Source organism: Lactuca virosa, chromosome 6, assembly GCF_052849685.1.
Source record: "Lactuca virosa cultivar CGN04683 chromosome 6, Lactuca_virosa_CGN04683_v6, whole genome shotgun sequence".
Classification (NCBI taxonomy): domain Eukaryota; kingdom Viridiplantae; phylum Streptophyta; class Magnoliopsida; order Asterales; family Asteraceae; genus Lactuca; species Lactuca virosa.
This window is the reverse complement of record NC_136431.1, coordinates 179,014,521-179,035,270: the sequence shown is the minus strand read 5'-3', so window position 1 is coordinate 179,035,270 and position 20,750 is coordinate 179,014,521. Positions and strand designations below refer to the sequence as shown.

At 33.3% G+C, this 20,750-nt stretch overlaps 2 protein-coding genes across 5 annotated transcripts; one reads left to right on the top strand and one right to left on the bottom strand.

Moving 5' to 3' along the window:
- Positions 1-2,738: 2,738 nt before the first annotated feature.
- LOC145119143 (putative protein phosphatase 2C 34) lies at positions 2,739-10,228 on the top strand. Of its 4 annotated transcripts, none has more exons than XM_079054767.1 (7): positions 2,739-2,975; positions 5,472-5,569; positions 7,498-7,745; positions 7,926-8,222; positions 8,464-8,581; positions 9,113-9,345; positions 9,945-10,228. In XM_079054767.1, exons 3-7 carry the CDS (start codon positions 7,503-7,505, stop codon positions 10,143-10,145), a joined length of 1,092 nt encoding a protein of 363 aa, XP_078910893.1. In that variant the 5' UTR covers positions 2,739-2,975; positions 5,472-5,569; positions 7,498-7,502; the 3' UTR covers positions 10,146-10,228. The 4 variants fall into 4 exon arrangements, with proteins under 4 accessions (XP_078910893.1, XP_078910891.1, XP_078910892.1 ...); XM_079054765.1 differs by having other exon boundaries at positions 5,472-5,809; XM_079054766.1 differs by lacking the exon at positions 5,472-5,569.
- A 1,797-nt stretch (positions 10,229-12,025) lies between these two features.
- On the bottom strand, positions 12,026-12,738 carry LOC145119803 (early light-induced protein 1, chloroplastic-like). The gene has a single exon (XM_079055545.1). It carries the CDS (start codon positions 12,653-12,655, stop codon positions 12,140-12,142), a length of 516 nt encoding a protein of 171 aa, XP_078911671.1. The 5' UTR covers positions 12,656-12,738; the 3' UTR covers positions 12,026-12,139.
- Positions 12,739-20,750: the final 8,012 nt, after the last annotated feature.

The following is a 20,750-nucleotide window of genomic DNA, read 5'->3' as shown; positions in this document are numbered from 1 at the left end:
CTCTAAGAATGATTTTGTCACATTTTATTCTCTCATTCAATTGGTTACATGTTATTTTGTCATAATTATGAGATATATTTATTTTCCAATTGTCATTTACTTTATTTTTTATTTCCAATATATCATTAATTTAGTTTTTATAAATTAAATCTACCATAATGACTATTATTTTCAAATTTTAAATTTTAAATTTCAATTTCAATTTCAAATAAATTTACAGTTTAAACTTTTGTATTTAACATTTTGTTATAATTGATCCGTTTAGTACACGGGTCTGACAACTAAAAACATAATTTTAATTTATTTATTTTTTTTCATGTTTTTTTTTCTTATAATTTTCATTTATTTCAAAATTTCAAATTAAAATAAACATATTTAACATTTTGTTTTAATCAACCCATATAATATATAGGTGTCACAATTAGTATTATAAATAATAATTAGATAAATGCTTAGCTAGGACACGATAGTTACCATTGAGTAGCATTATCGAGTTTTGTAGCTAGGAACCCAACTACTAATAGAGAGTTTATGATATCTACAACCAAGACACATAAATGACAAACTTTTATTAGACTCAACAATTGTTTCACTTTCCAGCCTTTTAATCTTATAAACATAGTCGGTCAAAAATAAAATGATATAATTATTAAAAATAAAATGTGCATGTATGCATACATTAAGAGCCTTATCGTGGTTGATAATATAAACATATCACAAGTTCAATTCTATTAAGATTTAAGCCTAAAATTTCATAAAATCATCATAGTTTGTTTTTTTTTTTTTTTTAACTACCGAAAGATTTTTTTTTTCCTGATTTAACACGTAAGAGTTATTGTTTTTTTTAATAAAAGTCATTGTAAGAGTTTCTCGGTAACCAGTTGCAAAAAACCATAGGAAGAAAATAAATATTTTTCTGGTTAAATCGTACATAACTTTAGATAGCTAAACTGAACAAATATTATACTACAATTAATCAGAAAGTAGTTTTAAGCCGGAAAACAATTCAAAATTCTAAAGATTTTATGAAATTTGGCTTTTTATTAAAACAGAATCTAGCCTAATTTAATTATATATAATAATAGATTTATACCCCATTGATTTTATCGATCACAAAAACATATACCATGATTTCATAAAACAAATTAAAATCTCGTCTTACTTTTACAATTTCAAAGCACCCCGTCATCGTATTTGATAGCACCGTACCTAATTTATTTTCTAATCGACATATTAAATAATAATCGTACATCATACATGCATATATTTAATTATATCATGATAACCCTGTTTTGCTTTAATTATTTATATTCATATTAAATAATATCTTGATTCAATTATTATATTTACGATCAATGATGACCCAAATTTAGTAGTAGACCAACAAAATATCGACATTTTTATTTATATTTAATTAATTAATCTTGGCTTATTTAATTTTTTAACCGTCATGAGGATTCATTAATAAATCCTTCTTATGGCAGCATCGTTTTTAAGCCACTAAGTTATTTTAATCTAATTAATACGTTTATTATTTTTTTATCACCGACTTACTTTGGATGTGTAAACTTATTAATATTATTTACAATAAAATTGCTTGGCTGATATTGCTTTGGAATCAAAAAGTGTCATTTCCTTCAAAAGTAACCTCAACGTAATCTTTAATATTAATTAAAATTTTATTTTTATATTTACATTGATACAAGTTTGAGTAAGTTAAAAATGTAGTTTTTCTACATTTAATTTATTTAACATTTTATTTTTTGTATTTGTTTGGACGAATTTAAATATCCCAGACTTGATGTTTGAAGATACTATTCTACTATCTTCATAAAATATTGTATTTTTCTTCTTTGTTTTTTCGACAAGATCAGTTTTTACGTACCTAAACCTTACTTTTATTTTTAAAAATGATGATATAAACAATTACACATTTACTATTTAGCAAATATGTTTATCAAACTATGAACCAAAACACAAGTTGCACTTTTTAATTATTGAAGCATACAACAAAAAGCTATAAGATCTAGTGACTAAAGTTAAAAGAAAAAAGAAAAAAGAAAAACACTATATCCTTTTTTAAAAGAAATAGCTCTAAAACCATTTATAAAACATGCCAAACCTTTTCGGTGGCCTAGTAAATATTTGCATAACCGACCTTTAGCTTTCTATGTAGTGAAACTTAGCCCTTGTACTCTATAATAGTTGACTTTAAGTCTAATATTTTGAGAAACTTTGGAAAAAGGGTATTAATGATGTTACATTATTAAACAAAACAATACACTTACAATCAAATAAAAAACCCTAACAAACCATTAGCAATTTACCCATGTGTTAAATCGATAGAATTTTCATATTAATATATTTTGTTTAATTTAATATACCATTACATTAAAAAGAGAATAACCTTATTTTCAACTAAAAAAATATATTTTTTTGATTAATTAATTATCAATCCTTACTACAAGAGGGCAAAACATTGTTACATGCGGTACAAATTGCTTATCATATTTTCAAGTTTTCACATGCTACTTGTATCCTCAATGTTTCGGTTATACTTGAAAGTTTAGAAACAAAGGGATTGTAGTTGGACATACTCATAACCTAGAGGATCTCCATGTAAAAATGGCGACTCGGAAAAGGTAGTTATCCAATATTCTTGAGTCTACGATAATGATATAGGGGCCCGGTACACCACATCACCGTCATCTACAATTATGCATATATATGATCCACCCACCCACCATTTCATGATCAAATACAAAAGGAAGTTTGTGGAGCATTTGTATAAACATAATCTGTTTGTGTAAATGCGCAAGTGACTTTGGAAAACTTTTCTAAGAAACAGGTGGAGTGGAAGTTACCTGTTTGTATAAATGCCCAAGTGACTTCTGTGTCCTTCCTGTGAGCTTAATTCTGAGTTACTTCCATTGAAGATTGTTCGTACGTTCAAGCAAAACTGGCGAAAAAACAAGGTGAGATTCTTGGTTAATTAATTTGTGTACGAAGCTTTACATGAGTATGGGATTTGAATGATTGGTGTTAATCATATATATCTTGTTTGTTTGATATATTTAAAGCATATATAGAGGTTTTCATGTTGATTTTCTTATTAATTTTGGATTCAAAAGAAACAAGGATTTTAGTTCATAATTAGATCATTGCCGAACTTGAAACTAATTAATGAGATTCAGGTATTCAGCTATGGTTAGCTTAGCTATCCATGGTTTCTAATGCTTCAAGTTATGTTATGGATTTTATGGTCCGGTTCAGGTAGATATGAAAAAACCGGTCCGTTTTTTTCAGCTCCATTTGGCTAATTGGGTAAAGATTGATAAAAAACCGGGTCAAACAGGTTGAAAGTAAGGGCAAATGTATTCAAATGTTTACAACCCACTTGTCTCATTCTCATATGTATTCAAATGTTTACAACCCACTTGTCTCTTGAACAATTTTGTTAATATTAAATAAAAAATTACTATATATAAAATTAAAATTTCTGACAAAAATGATTTTACTCAACCCACGTGACCCGTCCATTTTATCAAAAGGTTTTTAAGGACATATGTTTGGATATAAAGTGGTTTTATGTTTTGAAAGTTTTTATGGGTTAATATCATAAAATGACAATCCATATGTAGTATTCAATTTACTCCTTTGATCATAAATTTTTATCTATACTCAATAGGCAAATATACAATTTTGGGTTTTTATTACATCATTGAGGTGGATTTCAACCGTGTAAACTGATATTAAATCTTACGTGATATCCAATATGACATAATTTGTTCATTTATAGCTAGTGGTGAATCTAGAATAAAATAGGATGTGGTTCCCAATTAAGTGAAGTCGAAAAAACTAAAAGAGTCAACGATACATGTGACGAATCGGGTCGGGTCGAATCATTAAAAACTACTCTGCTTGACCTCTAAAACTGGATTTTTGTTAAAAAAATAATAATTTTGCAAGACTAAATCTTTTTTTTTATTAAAGAGTCCATTTGCAATAACTATTTCTTACAACCAACAATATGAGATGAGTTGTGTTGCTTTTCAAGTTTCATTATAACCATCCATCATCCATTTTATAACATCATGTAATTACATATCTTTCTTTTTATTTCTTATTTTATCTCTTATGTGGGATAAGTTTTAATAAATATTAACCATTTTTTTTTGTAAATTTAAATATAACCTCTTCACCATTTCTTTTATTTATTTGTCTTTTTTTATCTTGTCAAATAATATAAGGTAAGTCATTTTTTTCAAGATGTTTCTAAAATTTATTCAATATAATTACTATATAAAACTAAAAAATTAGGTGTGTCGTAGGACCTACCTTTTTATATGTAGCTACGCCCTTGATCTCGCTGACATAACGTCCACCTATCATTTTTTTTGAACAACTGAAAGATTAAATACTAAAAACTAGTAAGGAGCTACAAAATTACAAAACGTTTAAGTTATTTTATAAATGGACAAATTACCCGGTTGAAATCAGTGTAGCAACTAATATGTTGAAATCTAAGTATGTAATATATTTTATTATCCTGTTGAAAAATCCACTCTAATGATGTAACTAGAAATCAAAAGAAATTTATCGGCCTATTAAATATAATTAGACAATAAGGCTAAGAGGAGTGGTAACACTCATGACACCTTGCCAAGTAAGTTTTTTGATTGCCAACTCATTTTGGTCCATTTAACATCTAATTTTAGCATTTGGTAGGGAGTGGTAACACTCATAGCACTCCATTTCTTTTATTTTCTTTTTCGTTTTCTAATTTAATTTAATTAAAAATTCCATCCATATCCTTCTAAATTTTAAATATTACGTCAATATCCTTATAAATTTTAGAATTATGTATATGTCATTCTAAAAATATATTAGTTACATATATATCCAAATTCCTTTTTTAATTAAAATTAACCTAATATAATATTAAAAAACTTATCAAAATTCAAAATTATATAAGATGTTACTAAAATACCCTTCCCAAATGAAACTTTAAATTTATATTTGAATTAGTTATGTTGACATATGACCAAAAAATCATATATGATGTTTCTAAGGCATCCAGGTTTATATGATTAACATCATATATCAACGTCTAAATATGCATCCAGGAATTGATTATTTTAGAAACTTCCAAACAGATCCAAAGCTTTTTCCTCTTTTTTCATCCTTTGTGTATCATGCATTTCTTTCTTGAGGGTAAAACTGTCCAAATCACCCAAAACTCCCAAAATCCACTTGAAGCATCCAACAACAGGGCCTTAAATTTGTCCTAACGTCACCAATGAAATTCATACTCCAAAAAGTGCATTTAGAGTCTCAATACAGCAGTATAACATTTGTGAAGATTGAAGAGATAAAACAGTCGCACTGAGCAACAAGGGCAAAATAGTCAATATTTTATAATATTTTAGGATCACTTCAATTAATTGTACCATGTGGTTATGACTGAACAGGGGCGCAACCACCACGAGCACTTTACTAGTTATTCCTAGAAGATGATCTACCCTTGAGAGCAGAAAGCATCAGAACAGCAAAAAACGGGTGTAATGAGGTTGAAATCTTCGAGCAACTTGCGTGCACTCCAATTTATGAGAACAAAGGAATACAAATTTACATACTTGTATTAAGCCAATATACCCTTCTATTAAAGCAAAGCAGACCAAGCAACTAAATATGGTTCAGGACTTTCGTCGAGCAACTTGCGTGCACTCCAAAAAACCCAACTCTTTGAATACAAATTGACTAAATGATTCCTATGTTTTGGATCATTCTCCAATCCGATTTTGATCAGGTAGGTCTCATAACATGATTTAATCGGAATAATTTAAGCAAAAAAAATCCTTCAAGAGAACAATCGATTGTAGTAACAATTGCAGATGTGAGATACGAACGAGTGACAATAGGCATCTGTTTGTACCAATCCTCTTTAACCCTGATTTCTTCAAGAAAAAATAAATCAATTAACCAAATTTCAACAGCTTCAAATCTCAAAAATCAGCAATTTGGTGTAGATAAGAACTTGAAGCAATCTGGATTTATAAATTGCAACGGGCGTAATGTCGATTTTTGTGATTGCGTCTATAATTCTACAAGATAGGGGAATGTTATCAGGAAGAAAAGCATATGCGGATCGGAGTGAAAGTGATGAACAGATTTGACGGACCAATCACATTCGTTTTGCACCTTCTCTCTCTTCTCGCCAGCACAGCGACGAGTCTCCGGTGGCGAGCCCCCTAGCGAGCACTAGGGGGCGGTGTTCTCTTTGTGTTAGCGAGCGTAGCGACCCCACTCCGTTCAGCCTAAGTAACCCAAAAAGCAAATTGAATATTTAATTATTATTTGTCATTTTATGATTGTAACACTTACTAATTGTTGGAGATCCAGAATTTCGAATATCTCAAAATTTTGATGCCAAACCCATATCCAAAAATTTGATGCCAAACCCATATCCAAAATTTTGAGAGTGAAATTTCAACAGATAACATTTTGTCATTTTGTCTTTACATAACCTAATCCAATTATTGGTTTTATATAATTGGCATCATTTTATAAATCAACAAACTTGCACCATTATGATACCAGGTCTGGTACCATATTTTTCGTTACTTTTTATCTGTCACTTCAGTGACACGTCAGCCAGTGAATTATTGGAGATTACAAATTTACAATCCACCGCATTGGCTTCATTTTGCGGTGAAAGAATCAAGGGTTTAGTGTTCACCGTAGCCACATAAGCCAGACAACCATGCCTCATAGCCATTTTAGGGATTACAATTTACAATCTAATCCAACAAATTTGAACCAATCATCATTGTAAACTCGAAATACATATAAAGAAAGAAAAAAAATACAAATATACAATTATTTAATATGTTGTGTAAATAATTACGAAATATATAATTGGGATAATATGGATTTATGATATTTAAAAAAAAAAAACATAGTTATGGAGGTTGGGCCGTTTAGTGGACCATAGCATGCACGAGGACATATTTGATTAGGTCGATAGATGTCGACAGATCACTATTTACCTGTTATTTTGTTTTCTTTTAAATCCATGGTCTAAAACCTCCCTTCCATGAAAGTGACTCTTTTGATGTCAACACAGCCTTTCAAATTGATCACGAGTCCTCTTAATAATTCATCACCATTGATTCACTGCACCCCTTTGCAATAATTTGTGGCATATATATACTACATAAGTTCTGGTATCATCATATCATTTCTTTACACAACTCTTGTTAAAATATCCAAAATGAAAAAATCCCACTTTGAGTTCAAAATATTCGGAACATGTCAAAAAATAACTGATGGTATACAGCCTGGTAAGTCAGATTTCATCAATTCTGTTTGTTTCAACTTAACCTAAGCATACACTTGCTATTTTAATATTGAGTAGTTGTAAAAAGCTTTTGTTTTCTTTTGATGATTCATGTTCAATATAATAATGTTGTGGGGATCGATGGTTTTCTTTTGTAGAAAAAATGGTTCAATTTTCTTCGTTTTTGAATGGAATAACGAGAAATATTACAACAAAAAACGTGAAGAAACGGAGGATTAATTTTGGAAGAGAAGCTACTAATGCTTTAGCCAAGGAAGCAAGAAAAAATGGTTTATTATTGACTTCTCCCGGTAGCGTTTGTGCAAATGGATCGAGTAATTATGTGTCCGCTTATTCTAAGGGCGGGAATAAGGGAATCAATCAAGATTCCTTCATCGTGTGGGAGGTAAATCTCTCTCTAATTAAAATTTTGGTGAGCGTGGGTGTAATTCGGGGTTGGTGTTTAAGAGAAAAATGTGTTCATTGTGATAATTTATCATATATTGACTTTTTCTTTTAGGTCGTCTTATGTTTTTAGAGTTTTCCATGTATATGCTTGTGTTCTTATTTATCTATTAATTTGCAGTCGTTTGGAGGGAAGGAAGGCGTGATGTTTTGTGGTGTTTTTGACGGGCATGGTCCGTGGGGGCATCTTGTTGGAAAACGAGTGAAGAAAGTAATGCCGGCTTATTTGCTTCACTTTTGGCAAGAAGCTTGTGCTCAATATTCGGTGGATTCGTTAAAAAATTCAAATTTTGATCAATTTGGTATGTGGAAGAAATCTTTCATGAAAACTTGCTCGACTGTTGATTATGATCTTGAGCTTCATCCAGTGATCGATTCGTTTTTTAGTGGTGCTGCTGCCGTGACTATAATCCGAGAGGTACACATTCTTAAAATTTAGTAATTCCCATTTTCCAAAATACCATTTATCGATTGGTTTAATCACTTCAAAAATAGTTACGTGATAATGGATTAAATGGTGAAAGTACAAGTGTTTTTCTTTATTTATCCGAAATCCATACGATTAAATCGGATAAGAATGACGTTAAAAGTCAAACTATATGTTTTTCTTTTGAAATGAAGAGAATAAACTCTTATTTTTCCATGATTATGATTCTCAGGGGGATCTTCTTGTGTTAGCAAATGTTGGTGATTGTCGAGCGGTTCTTGGAACAACTCAAGACGATGGTAGCTTGGTTGCCGTTCAACTAACTGTAGACTTTAAACCAAATTTACCTCGTAAGCACATATCTCTCTTCATATTTTGTGTGAAACAACATACTTTCATTGATTTTTTTATTATAACTTCTTACTTTCTTTTCTTCCCATTACAACATTATATTTTGAAAATCTACCGATCATAACAATACCATCTAAACACAAAGAAACTTTCACTGTTATAACATGGTGGATTTTTCAAAATACAACGCCTTCATAAGAAGAAAAAGAAAGTACAATGCTATACTTGGTTACATTTCTTAAAGTACATCACCGTAATAAGAACAAAAAATAAGTACAATGCTGCATTTATGTTTATTTTCAAGAATACAATGTGTTAATAAATTTGAAACTACAATGTTGTAATAGAAAGAAATGAAAGTAGGAGGCTATAATAAAAAAACAAATGAAAGTACACTTCTATCTCTTGCATTTAACCCATATATATATATATATATATATATATATATATATATATATCTATATATATATATATATATATATATATATATATTGGCACTTATGTTCGATTCTTGTGTTGCTATTGTGTAGAGGAAAGTGAAAGGATATATAAGGCGGGAGGGAGTGTGTGTGAATCAGAGGATGAACCGGGAGTCTCGAGGATTCGTGCTTCAAATGACGAGACATCCGAAGGTCCAGGACTCGCGCTTTCAAGGGCTTTTGGTGACTATTTTGTTAAAGACTTTGGTCTTATTTCTGAGCCAGACGTGATACAAACAACAATAACCGCACGAGATCGCTTTGTCATTTTGGCGACCGATGGGGTACATTTTCGTAATTTTAACTTTTGCATTCATTTTCCAACACAAAACTTCATCTCGGATTTTAATTGGGCTAAATTGCATGAAATAGCAACCTACTTTTATTTAATTGTTTACTATAGCATCTCAATTTCATTTCTTCTAATTACAGCATTGTATTTTCTAATTAAGACATTGTACTTTTAAACTATACCAAATTAGGGCATTATACTTCCAAAATATTCTTATTAGGGCATTGTACTTTAAAAAAAAAGTACGTATGCTTTGTATATAGATGACATTGCTCTAACATTTTTAAAAGTAATAGGAAGAAATGAAAGTAGAATGCCATAACAAACAAATAAATGAAATTTAACCCATTTTAAGTAAAACCTTGAAACCAAACAAGGCCCTTTTCCTTTTTTTGACTTAATGGGTTAATGGAGAGAAGACTTGATGCAAAAAAGAACCATTTAATACACAAAAAGCCACAAAAAATGAGTCTTTCCCATTAAAGTTTAAAAACGACTTAATAAAGAAAGTCCTAATTGTTTTTTTTACAACTTTGCCATTGTTGATTTTTTTTTTCGTCATTTTCTCAAATATCTTTTATTCATATTCAGGTATGGGACGTTGTCTCAAACGAAAAGGCAGTTGAGATCGTTTCATCAGCATCAGAAAAGGATGAATCATCAAGAAGACTCGTTGATTACGCATCCAATCAATGGAAGAGGCAAAGACCAGGTTTTTGCACCGATGACATCTCAGCTGTGTGTCTGTTTTTCCACAATTCATCATCTTCTCAACAGAAAGAATCTGATTAGATAAAAACATTAATGTCGCATATATATGGTCAGCAAGTTCTTATTGCTGTTGTTTTTCAATTTAATAAAGTGTTTATTTAGCATCTTGGCTCAGTAACTGGAGCAAAAGGTATATATATATATATATATATATATATATATATATATATATATATATATATATATATATATATATATATATATATAATGGTTTACTGACTTTCTTTTAAAATTTATAGTAGTAATATTGGAGATATGGTTTATTATTCTAATATCTATGTCGAACTTTTCTGATGTCTTACAACTGTTCATAGTTTATACATGAGTTTCATATTTGTTTTAATTAATTATTAGTATATATAGAAAAAACTGTGTTTGTTTTTATATGATCAATAGAATTGGCAAGTTATTGTTTTCAATAGTACAAATAATAGAAATGACACATAATGAGAAACAAATACTGAAGGGTTTCTTAAAATCAGAAGTGTATGTAATCACTGAATCTCGGCAATGAAATCTTTGTAGTCAAGGTTTTCAAAGCACTAAGGCTTATGCTTCTATAATGCTGAAGTGTGAGATCCAAATTCACAAACTGATCAGTGACCTAATACTGATCAAGACATCAAGTTCAAAGTCTCCTATAACTGTTGAACTGAAGACCCTGCAATCAGAACATATTTCGTCTTCAAAATTCTAAAACATCTCTTGTTCTTGAATCGTAATATACAACAATTCTTCGAAAAGAATAACATGCCGATAAATATGAATCATCTTGAAATAAAGTCTGAGTAATAAATAATCTGGATCCATGACAAATTTAATGATGAAATAAATTTGATCATTGATGACCAAAAACTAGTGTCACATCACAAAATTTTTTATTATATATTATATATATTTTTATTTAAAAATAAAAACTTATAATAACGAAAATGACCTTTTTTTTTTCTGACACGTTCTGAGTCTTTGAAGATATTTAATTTCTCAGGACCGGCCATGTGAACAACTATGTCGATAAGACACGACTGCTAATCCAAACCTATTGAGAATAGTCTGATAGTCCGGGTCTACAGTGTAGAGGAACTTTGGTCCGAAGACAACTGGTTGCTGGTTGAAAGACCTTGATTAAGGGGGCATCATCATGAAACAAATTAAAAAAATTCTTTCAATATAATCAGCAAGAAGGAAATCCAAAACATAAGATTAGAAGCTTGAATAATCTATTTCATAAAAAAAGAAAAAATAAGCCATGTAGAAGATGTTCTTCGTGAAGGTGTTTTTGATCATTGGGGTGTGGGTGTGGGAAATGGGCGTTAAAAGTGGTGTTAATATAGATTAAATGGGTTTAAAATAAAAAAACAAAAGGTGTAAAAAATGATTAAATTAAGGTTGGATGACTCGATATATGAATATTCAACGAGCCAACTTTATGAATTTTTTTCCTCATGGAGGTCATTTTTTTATAAAAAAAAAATAAGAAAAACATCACGGATCACTATATATATAAGACCAAAATATGGCCATTTCACGAATAAATTTTTTTTTTAACCGGCGAATATATTTATAATAGACTAGTTATATAATATAATGGTTTTGTGATCATTTTTCTTTTAATAGGTATCTTAACAATAACTTTTGTCACATTTCCTCTTCTTGTAAGCTAGCTGTGAAACTAGGATTTCAATAGACATCGTTAACGTTGCACGCAATATCTGTTAAATATTTTATACTTTGGCTCTTATATTGTTAATCTAGGTTGTCTTATTCAATATTAGGTGTCATTCATATAGGGTGAACGATTTGTTGTCATTCTTCAAATAATATGTGTTAGTTTTTTGTTTTATACAATTATACTGTATTATATTCTTTTATATTATCAAAAACCATGCTTTTCATGATTTGAACCATGTATGGTAAATCGATACAAATAAATATTCAAAAGAATATATATATTTTCCTGTTTTAGATTTAATTCTGTAATAGAAAAGTTTATAATACATTATACATTGGCCAGACTAGACAAGGGCACTGCCTTTAACGTATTCAGTGAAAGCCAAAGCCACTAGACCCAACATCGCAAACCGCCCATTCCAAAGCTCTGCATCTGACGTCATCAGTCCACTCGACTTCGACTGCACACTCACTCCTTTAAACAACGGCACCAACGACGCTAACGTCAACACCACGCTAGTGCCGACAAACACCGCCACTCCGCCATTGCCGATCTGGGTAAACACGTCTTGACCGCTGCTCACTTCCATCGCCATCGCCGACACAAACCCGATCATCGCCAACCTTCCGTTGATCCTCTCCGGTGCAGGTCCGCTGAATGCCAATACGTCAGAGAACTTCGAGCTGACCTTCGGTGCAGGCGGTGGAGGAGGAGGAGTGGTCATATTTTGTGTGGTTGCTTGTTTGGAACTCTCGGTTTCACCACTTTGTGGTGTCTGTGCCATGCACCTGATGGAGAATGTGGGATTTCTCTTGAAAACTGTGATGGGGGCTACCATGAATATTGAAGAAGCAGCCATGTCGGAAAAATATATATGAAGTTTTGAGGGAGGAGAGAAGGTGGCAGTAGTACTGGTGGTGGTTGAAGTGGAGGATGAGGGTTTGAGGTGGTGGGTTTTATAGGGTTGGGGAGAACTGGTGAAGACAAAGGAGAGTGGATGCTTAAAGGGCCACGTTAAGAGACTTCACGTGGCTTTCGAAATGGCCGATGAGGGGTGGTTGTGGTTAAAAAGCCTCTACATCTACACTTATTTCACTAATCGTGTGTGGTGAGGTATGTCGACAAATTAAGGATTTTTGGGTGAACTTTTTTTGGGTCTTCCGTTACTAAGTTTCTGTCTGGGAAAATGCTGTCTGGTAAAGTGCTGTCTGGTAAAGTTTTTTTGACCAGAAAAGAAACCATGCTGTTTGATTGTACATCTGATTGACTGTGCTGAATGATAAAAAAAAGTAATAATTCAATAAAAATAAATTAAAAAAAAGTTATTTAAAAAAATTAATAATCCAATAAAGAAAGAAAGAGGCGGAGTTTGGTGTATAATTGTCTTTCCAGCCCATTCAGCCAGAAAGATATGATTTTGGGGCTTTCTGGGAAAGACATATCTTACCGGGAAAAACTCATTCTTTTGTGTAAATCAAACAGTCTTTCCGGTCCATTCAGCCAGAAATATCTGTTTGGACCTGAAAATATGCGTATCAAACGGGGGCTTAGTCGTATTTGACATAAACTCCTTTCTTGTTAGATGGGACACTTTACATACATCCCATGGACTAGAATCCAAAAATTAGTGATAATACTATAATGTTACAAACGGTTTAGAAAACATTATCATGGGTATCTAATTGGTCTAATAATACGCCACTTTCCAATTAATTATAAAAGATTGTTTTATTACCTAAAAAGACCCCTTCCAAGTTCTTTAAAAAAACCGGTTTTTTAGTCGAACCGGTTTTGTGACTAGTTTTTTTTCAATCGGTTCAATCCAATTTCTATAAATTTATGTATTTATTATTTCTTATATTTATATATATAACCAAAAATTGACATCCATAAACATAAATCATTCTATAATGAACTTATATTATAAAATCATAAACATAACAACTGATAAGTATCGGTCTACAAGTTGTGAAGATCGGCCTCAGACCAGTGTCTAGTGTGCATCGCAGACGTGCCCAATAGTGTTGTGCGTCATCGGCTTTCGAGTTGTGTACATTTTAGATAATCTGATCGACCGAAATGTTTAATTTGCTTTGGAAATTTATTGTTTTTAACGGGCTGAGTGAAATCAAATTATCCAATTCCAATAAACCGTATTTATCATACCGATTCAACCTAGTGTTTGTAGAATATGTCTGGTTTGATCTGGTCTAAGAATTAACATAAACTTTCGTTATTGAACTGCTCCCATCTCCGGTCCCAGTCCTATTGGTCGATTCGAAACGGTTTCTTCAACATTGTTTCGATGTTGAATTTCCAAGATTCTTTGCATTTAACTTTTTCTTTTTTACAAACGAAACAATAGTGAAAAAAGTTGTAGTTTCTACAAATTATGTAAATGTAAAACTTAATCGACGCATGATTTTTTTTCCCTTGCTCGCATATCGTTGCAAAGTTTGGTATTTATTTCTCGGTTTTTGCATATCCTATAATTGATAGGTTTTCTATATACTTCCTAGTTTAATAACATGGCAGCGGAAACAAACAATTTTAATCTATGGCAAGCAAACTCTAAAACTTACAAGAATCTTAACTTCATGGATATGAGCAACTACAAGATGGATAAAATTTACTATATCCATCTTATAATAATCCTCTAAGGCTTACATGATAGGGATTCATAAAGCCTTGAACGTATATGGTACAAATCAGCTCTTAACACACCACTTGAACTACATACTATTTAGTATAAACAGACAAAGACTCTGCCCGTTGAGTCTGGAAACTCTATCAACTTTATCCTTTTCGTTTTTTTCACGATTTCCTCTAAATTCTACATAGCATCTTATATAACTTCAATTTCGATGGCATTGAAGTATTTATCACCATCTTCGGTACTTCCAAATCCGTAAGCAGTCACTTCTTCAATATAGTTGTATTAATAACTCTTGGATTTCTTCGATTCTCGTTTGTATATGACCACGCCAAAGTATATTATCCTACTAAATGTAGATGTACTTCAATGTACAATATCACTTCTGTGACATCTTCTAATTTTCAGAACCAATTAAAACTTTTCTTTGCGCTTTAAAAATCATTTATTTATATTTGCGGAAAATCCCATTACAAAAGATCATTTTGATTACAAATGTTTGTTTCCAAAATGTTAAAATCCTAAGGATGTCATAATCAATACATATACATAAGTTACATCGTAAATACCTGATGGTCCTGAATACTATTGAAGACTGTCTCTTAATCTTTAAGCATCATAATCAAGTTCCAGTAGCTTAAGTCTTGATACATGTGATGCATATAAACTGAGTGGGTCAGGTTGGGAAATCTAGTGAGATACATAGTGATTTCAATTTCACAATATTGATATGATAATATTCTTTAATTATCAGACATGCAAAATTAACCGTTACCATACTATATCCATATAGGCTTACATTCCTACATATCTATTCATATCGATCGTCACAGATCTAGGCCATGATTATCAGGGGAAATTACCTCGCCTGATGGACTGTTAAAAGATTGACTACACATCTAGGGGTTTCCTTGGCCTATGTAAGTCATAAAGAATATGCAGACATACCATTATAGACTATCTGATCATGACCTACCATTTCTGGTTATCCAAGAATATGCAGAGATACCATTACTGTTGTCTGATTAGGACCTACCATTTATGGTTATCCAAGAATATGCAAACATACCATTACAGTTGTTTGATCGGGACCCACTATATCTGGTCATCCCAAGGGGAATACTATATCATACTCTCGTATGGAGCTACCATATATCGACACCTGAAAGTGTCACGGAACATAACTTTACTCTCCGTTCCTAGGTTATGCAAATTCTTATAATGAGACTACCTTATATCAAACTTAATTGAACTAGGTACCTTCCACAAGTCTAATTTTATCCATAGACTAGATTAAAGTGCATGTATCCATCTTTTAATACCAACTCTATTTTTGGGTGACACTTGTTGGAAATTTAGTATAAATATTTATATTTTTTACTAACTTTGGACATATATAAATATATACATATGTTGTATATATAACGAACTCTAAGTGGGTTTGTGTTCTCCTCCATGAGGACTTCGAAACGATATATTATATGTCCAAAATAGAGTATAAGTGAATGAGATATCGATACTCAAAGATGGGTATTTGAGAATAAGTTTAGCAAAAGAGAGGAATGTGGGAATGAGTCCCACATTGGTAGAGAGACCAAACTCAACAAGGTTTATAAGCTTCATTCCATGGAAGGCTTACAAGCTTGTGTCTATGGTTATGCTACAATTCCTACCCGCGTGCAGGGGGTGCAAATCTTGGTTCCGTAGACCAAAAACACCGAACTCGTGCATGGGCGCGACCTGCGGACACGAATGCAGCTCCAAAAACTCGGGCGCGCGCTACCCTCGTTTTTGCTAAACTTGACAGTTTTGGTCCCTATTTTTGAATCCTGTAACAGATGCATTAATTATGTAATTAATGACATTTATTGCCATTAAACGCTCAATCAATTAGTGATTTGTTTCCGTTTCAAGATTCAACTATAAAAGAAGACCTTGGCCATCTCATTCAGACACACGGATGAAAATACTCTTCATCTTCCTCCTTCTCTGTACTCCTGCTTCCGGCGATTCTTTCAGGCAAGTCGTCATATCCGGCAGTACACAATACTGCTAAGGTTGTTGTACCCTGGGAACAGACGGCGAATCTGTTTAAGGGAATCGAGTCCAACTCGAGCCTCAGCCACATCGTTTGCTGCTAATCTTTTCATTACATGAACCATTTTTAAGAGGAAAACGAAGACCCTATACTAACAGTCTTAAACAGATTATTCTTTGTTATAACCATTTCGTTTTTCCTTTTCTTTTATTCTGAATCAATTTTGTATCGACCTTTTCCTGTAATCTATTTAACTGTGGTTACGATTCTTTCAGAATGTCTGGAACTCCCGCTGCTACTGGAACTCCTGCTGCTGGTGCTAACCCTCCTGTGAACCCAAATACAGCAGTTCCAAACATCATGGCTAATCATGCTGAGAGACCTGAAAAATTTTCTAGTATGAACTTCAAGAGGTGGCAACAGAAGATGCTGTTCTACTTGACCACCTTGAACCTGGCTCGATTCCTAACAGAAACTGCTCCTGTAGTTGCTGAGGGGCAGGCTGATGCTCAATCTGTGAATGCAGTGGATGCATGGAAGCATTCAGAATTTCTGTGCCGCAACTATGTGTTGAATGGCCTGGCTGATGCACTTTACAATGTTTATTGTAAAGTTGCAACTGCTAAAGAACTATGGGAATCTTTGGAAAGGAAGTATAAGACAGAAGATGTTGGAACTAAGAAGCATGTTGTTGCTAAGTTCTTGGAATACAAAATGGTTGACTCGAAATCTGTTATGAGTCAAGTCCAAGACCTTCAGGTCATCATACATGATAACAATGCAGAAGGGATGGATCTTAATGAATCATTCCAAGTTGCATCAATGGTTGAAAAGCTCCCTCCTGGTTGGATAGACTTCAAAAATTACCTTAATCATAAGCGAAAGGAGATGTCTGTGGAGGAACTGGTGGTGCGTCTTCACATTGAAGAAGACAATAGAATGGCCTTGAAGAAAGGCAGTGAAGGTGAATCTTCTAAGGTTCATATGGTGGAAGTTGGTCAAACTTCCAAAAGCAAAGGAAAGGGACCTCACAAAGGGAAAGCAAAGGGCAAAAACCTAGGCCCCAAGGCAGGAACTTTCAAGAAGAAGTTCAAGTGCTACAACTGTGGCCAACCAGGTCACAAGGCTTCGGAGTGCCCTCAACCTAAGAGGGAAAACCGTCAAGCAAACATGGTGAATGATAACATGGATTTGGTGGCCATGATAACTGATCTCACGGCTATGGTTTCTGAAGTGAATCTCATGAATACAAATTCAAAGGAGTGGTGGATTGACACGGGAGCTACTCGTCATGTGTGTCATGACAAGAGTGTTTTCAACACCTACAAAGAAGTTGAAGATGGTGAAAAGCTCTACATGGGAAATGCAGCTACCGCGGATATCAAAGGTGTTGGTGATGTCATTCTAAAAATGACTTCGGGGAAAGAAGTGAAGCTTAGGGATGTATTGTATGAACCTGAACTTCGTAAGAATCTAGTGTCGGGTGGTTTGTTGAACCAATTTGGTTTTAAGCTAGTGTTTGAGTCGGACAATTTTGTTTTGTCCAAGAATGGTATGTTTGTGGGAAAAGGATATGCCTTGAATGGCATGTTCAAATTGAATGTAATGGTGACAAACAAAATGAATAATGAAAGTTCTAGTTCTGCTTATTTGCTTGAGTGTTCAAATGTTTGGCATGGTCGCTTAGGACATGTAAATTACAATTCAATTAAGCGATTAATTAAACTAGAATACATACCAAAACTTAATATTGACTCAAATCACAAATGCCCCACATGTGTTGAAGCCAAACAAACTAGATTGTCTTTCCAAACAATCAAAAGAAACACCGAACCTCTTGATTTAATTCACACTGATGTGTGTGATCTAAATTCAATTCCTACTCAAGGTGGGAACAAATACTTCATTACATTCATCGATGATAGCACGAAATATTGCTACATATATTTACTTAAGAGTAAAGATGAAGCAATAGACAAGTTTGTCTTGTACAAAAATGAAGTTGAGAATCAACTCAACAAGAGAATTAAAGTGGTTAGAAGTGATAGGGGTGGGGAATATGTTTCTCCATATGCTGATTTTTGTGCTAAAAATGGAATTCGTCATGAATTCACATCACTCTATTCACCTCAATCCAATGGGATTGCTGAAAGAAAGAACCGTACCTTGAAAGAAATGGTCAATGCCATGAAAATTAGTTCGGGTGTAAACCAGTCAATGTGGGGGGAAGCTATTTTGTCGGCTAACTATCTTTTAAATAAGATACCTCGTAAAGAAAAGAATGAAACACCGTATGAACTTTGGATGGGAAGAAAGCCATCGTATAAGTACTTACGAGTGTGGGGGTTCCTAGCTAAAGTTGTAGTGCCACCACCTAAGGTACAAAAGTTAGGGCCTAAAACAGTGGATTGTGTATTCATTGGGTATGCACAAAGTAGTACTGCTTATCGGTTTCTTGTGCATGATTCTAAGAATCATGAAATACACAAGAATACCATAATGGAATCAAGGAATGCTTCATTCTTTGAAGATGTGTTTCCCTGTTTGAACAATGAAGTTGAAAGCCCATCTTTACCAAACAACGAAGCTGTTCGAGAGGAAGAACAAGCTCAATCCGAGGAGGAAGATATAGAACCCAGAAGAAGTAAGAGGGCTAGAGTTGAAAAATCATTTGGTGATGATTTCTTCACCTATGTGGTGGAAAGTGAACCTAAAACCTACCAAGAGGCGGTAACTTCTTCTGAGGGACCTCAATGGAAAGAAGCCATCAAAAATGAGGTAGAATCTATCTTACAAAATCACACATGGGAACTAGTGGATCCACCTCCAGGTAGCAAGCCACTAGGTTACCGTTGGATTTTTAAGAGAAAGATGAAACCTGATGGCAGTATTGATAAATACAAGGCAAGACTAGTAATCAAAGGTTATAGACAAAAGGAAGGTCTAGACTACTTTGATACCTATTCGCCGGTAACGCGGATAACACCCATTAGATTAGTTCTTACCATTGCAGCTATCAGAAACTTGCAAGTTCATCAAATGGATGTAAAAACGGCTTTCCTAAATGGGGAGTTGGAAGAAGAAATTTATATGGAGCAACCTGAGGGCTTCATTGCCTCGGGACAAGAGAACAAGGTTTGTAAACTTGTTAAGTCTCTATATGGATTAAAACAAGCTCCTAAACAATGGCATCAAAAGTTTGATCAAGTCATGATGGAAAGTGGCTTTAGAATCAATGAGTGTGATAAGTGTATCTATGTGAAAAACACCACTCATGGTTATGTCATCTTGTGTTTGTATGTCGATGATATGCTTATCATTGGTAGTGATGACAAGATAATAAGATCCACGAAGGATATGTTGAAATCCAGGTTCGACATGAAAGATATGGGTTTAGCAGATGTGATTCTTGGAGTGAAGATCACAAGAACCCAAAGTGGTTTGATTTTAAGTCAAACACACTATGTGGATAAAATTCTTGAAAAATTTGCTAGAACTCCAATTGACACTAGTCAACATCTACGTAAAAATACAGGTGATAGTGTTAATCAAGTGGAATATTCAAGAATTATTGGCAGTCTGATGTATCTAATGAGTTGTACCAGACCTGACTTAGCATATGCTGTGAGCAGACTAAGTAGATACACTAGTAAACCCAGTTCTGAACACTGGAAGAGTATTACTAGGTTGCTGAGGTATGTGAGATACACGCGAGAATATGGACTGCATTATGGCAGACATCCAGCAGTTATCGAAGGATACACAGATGCAAATTGGATATCTGACATAAAAGATTCCAGATCTACAAGTGGATATGTGTTTACACTTGGAGGTGCTGCTGTAGCATGGAAATCATCCAAGCAAACAGTTATATCTAGATCCACGATGGAATCTGAATTTATCGCCTTAGATATTTGTGCTGAAGAGGCGGAGTGGCTACGTCAATTCGTAGAGGACATTCCCGAATGGCCTAAGCCGGTAACGGCCATATGTATACATTGTGATAACCAATCGGCAATTGGTAGAGCTCAAAGTACAATGTATAATGGGAAATCAAGGCACATTAGACGTAGACATAAAACGATACGACAACTAATCTCTACGGGGGTTATCACGGTTGACTAGGTGAAGTCAAAGGATAACATTGCGGATCCGCTTACAAAAGGCTTAAGTAGAGATGTAGTTTATAAGTCGTCAAGAGGAATGGGACTAAAGCCCATGAATGAATAAATTCATACGAAGGAAACTTTACCCAGAAGACTG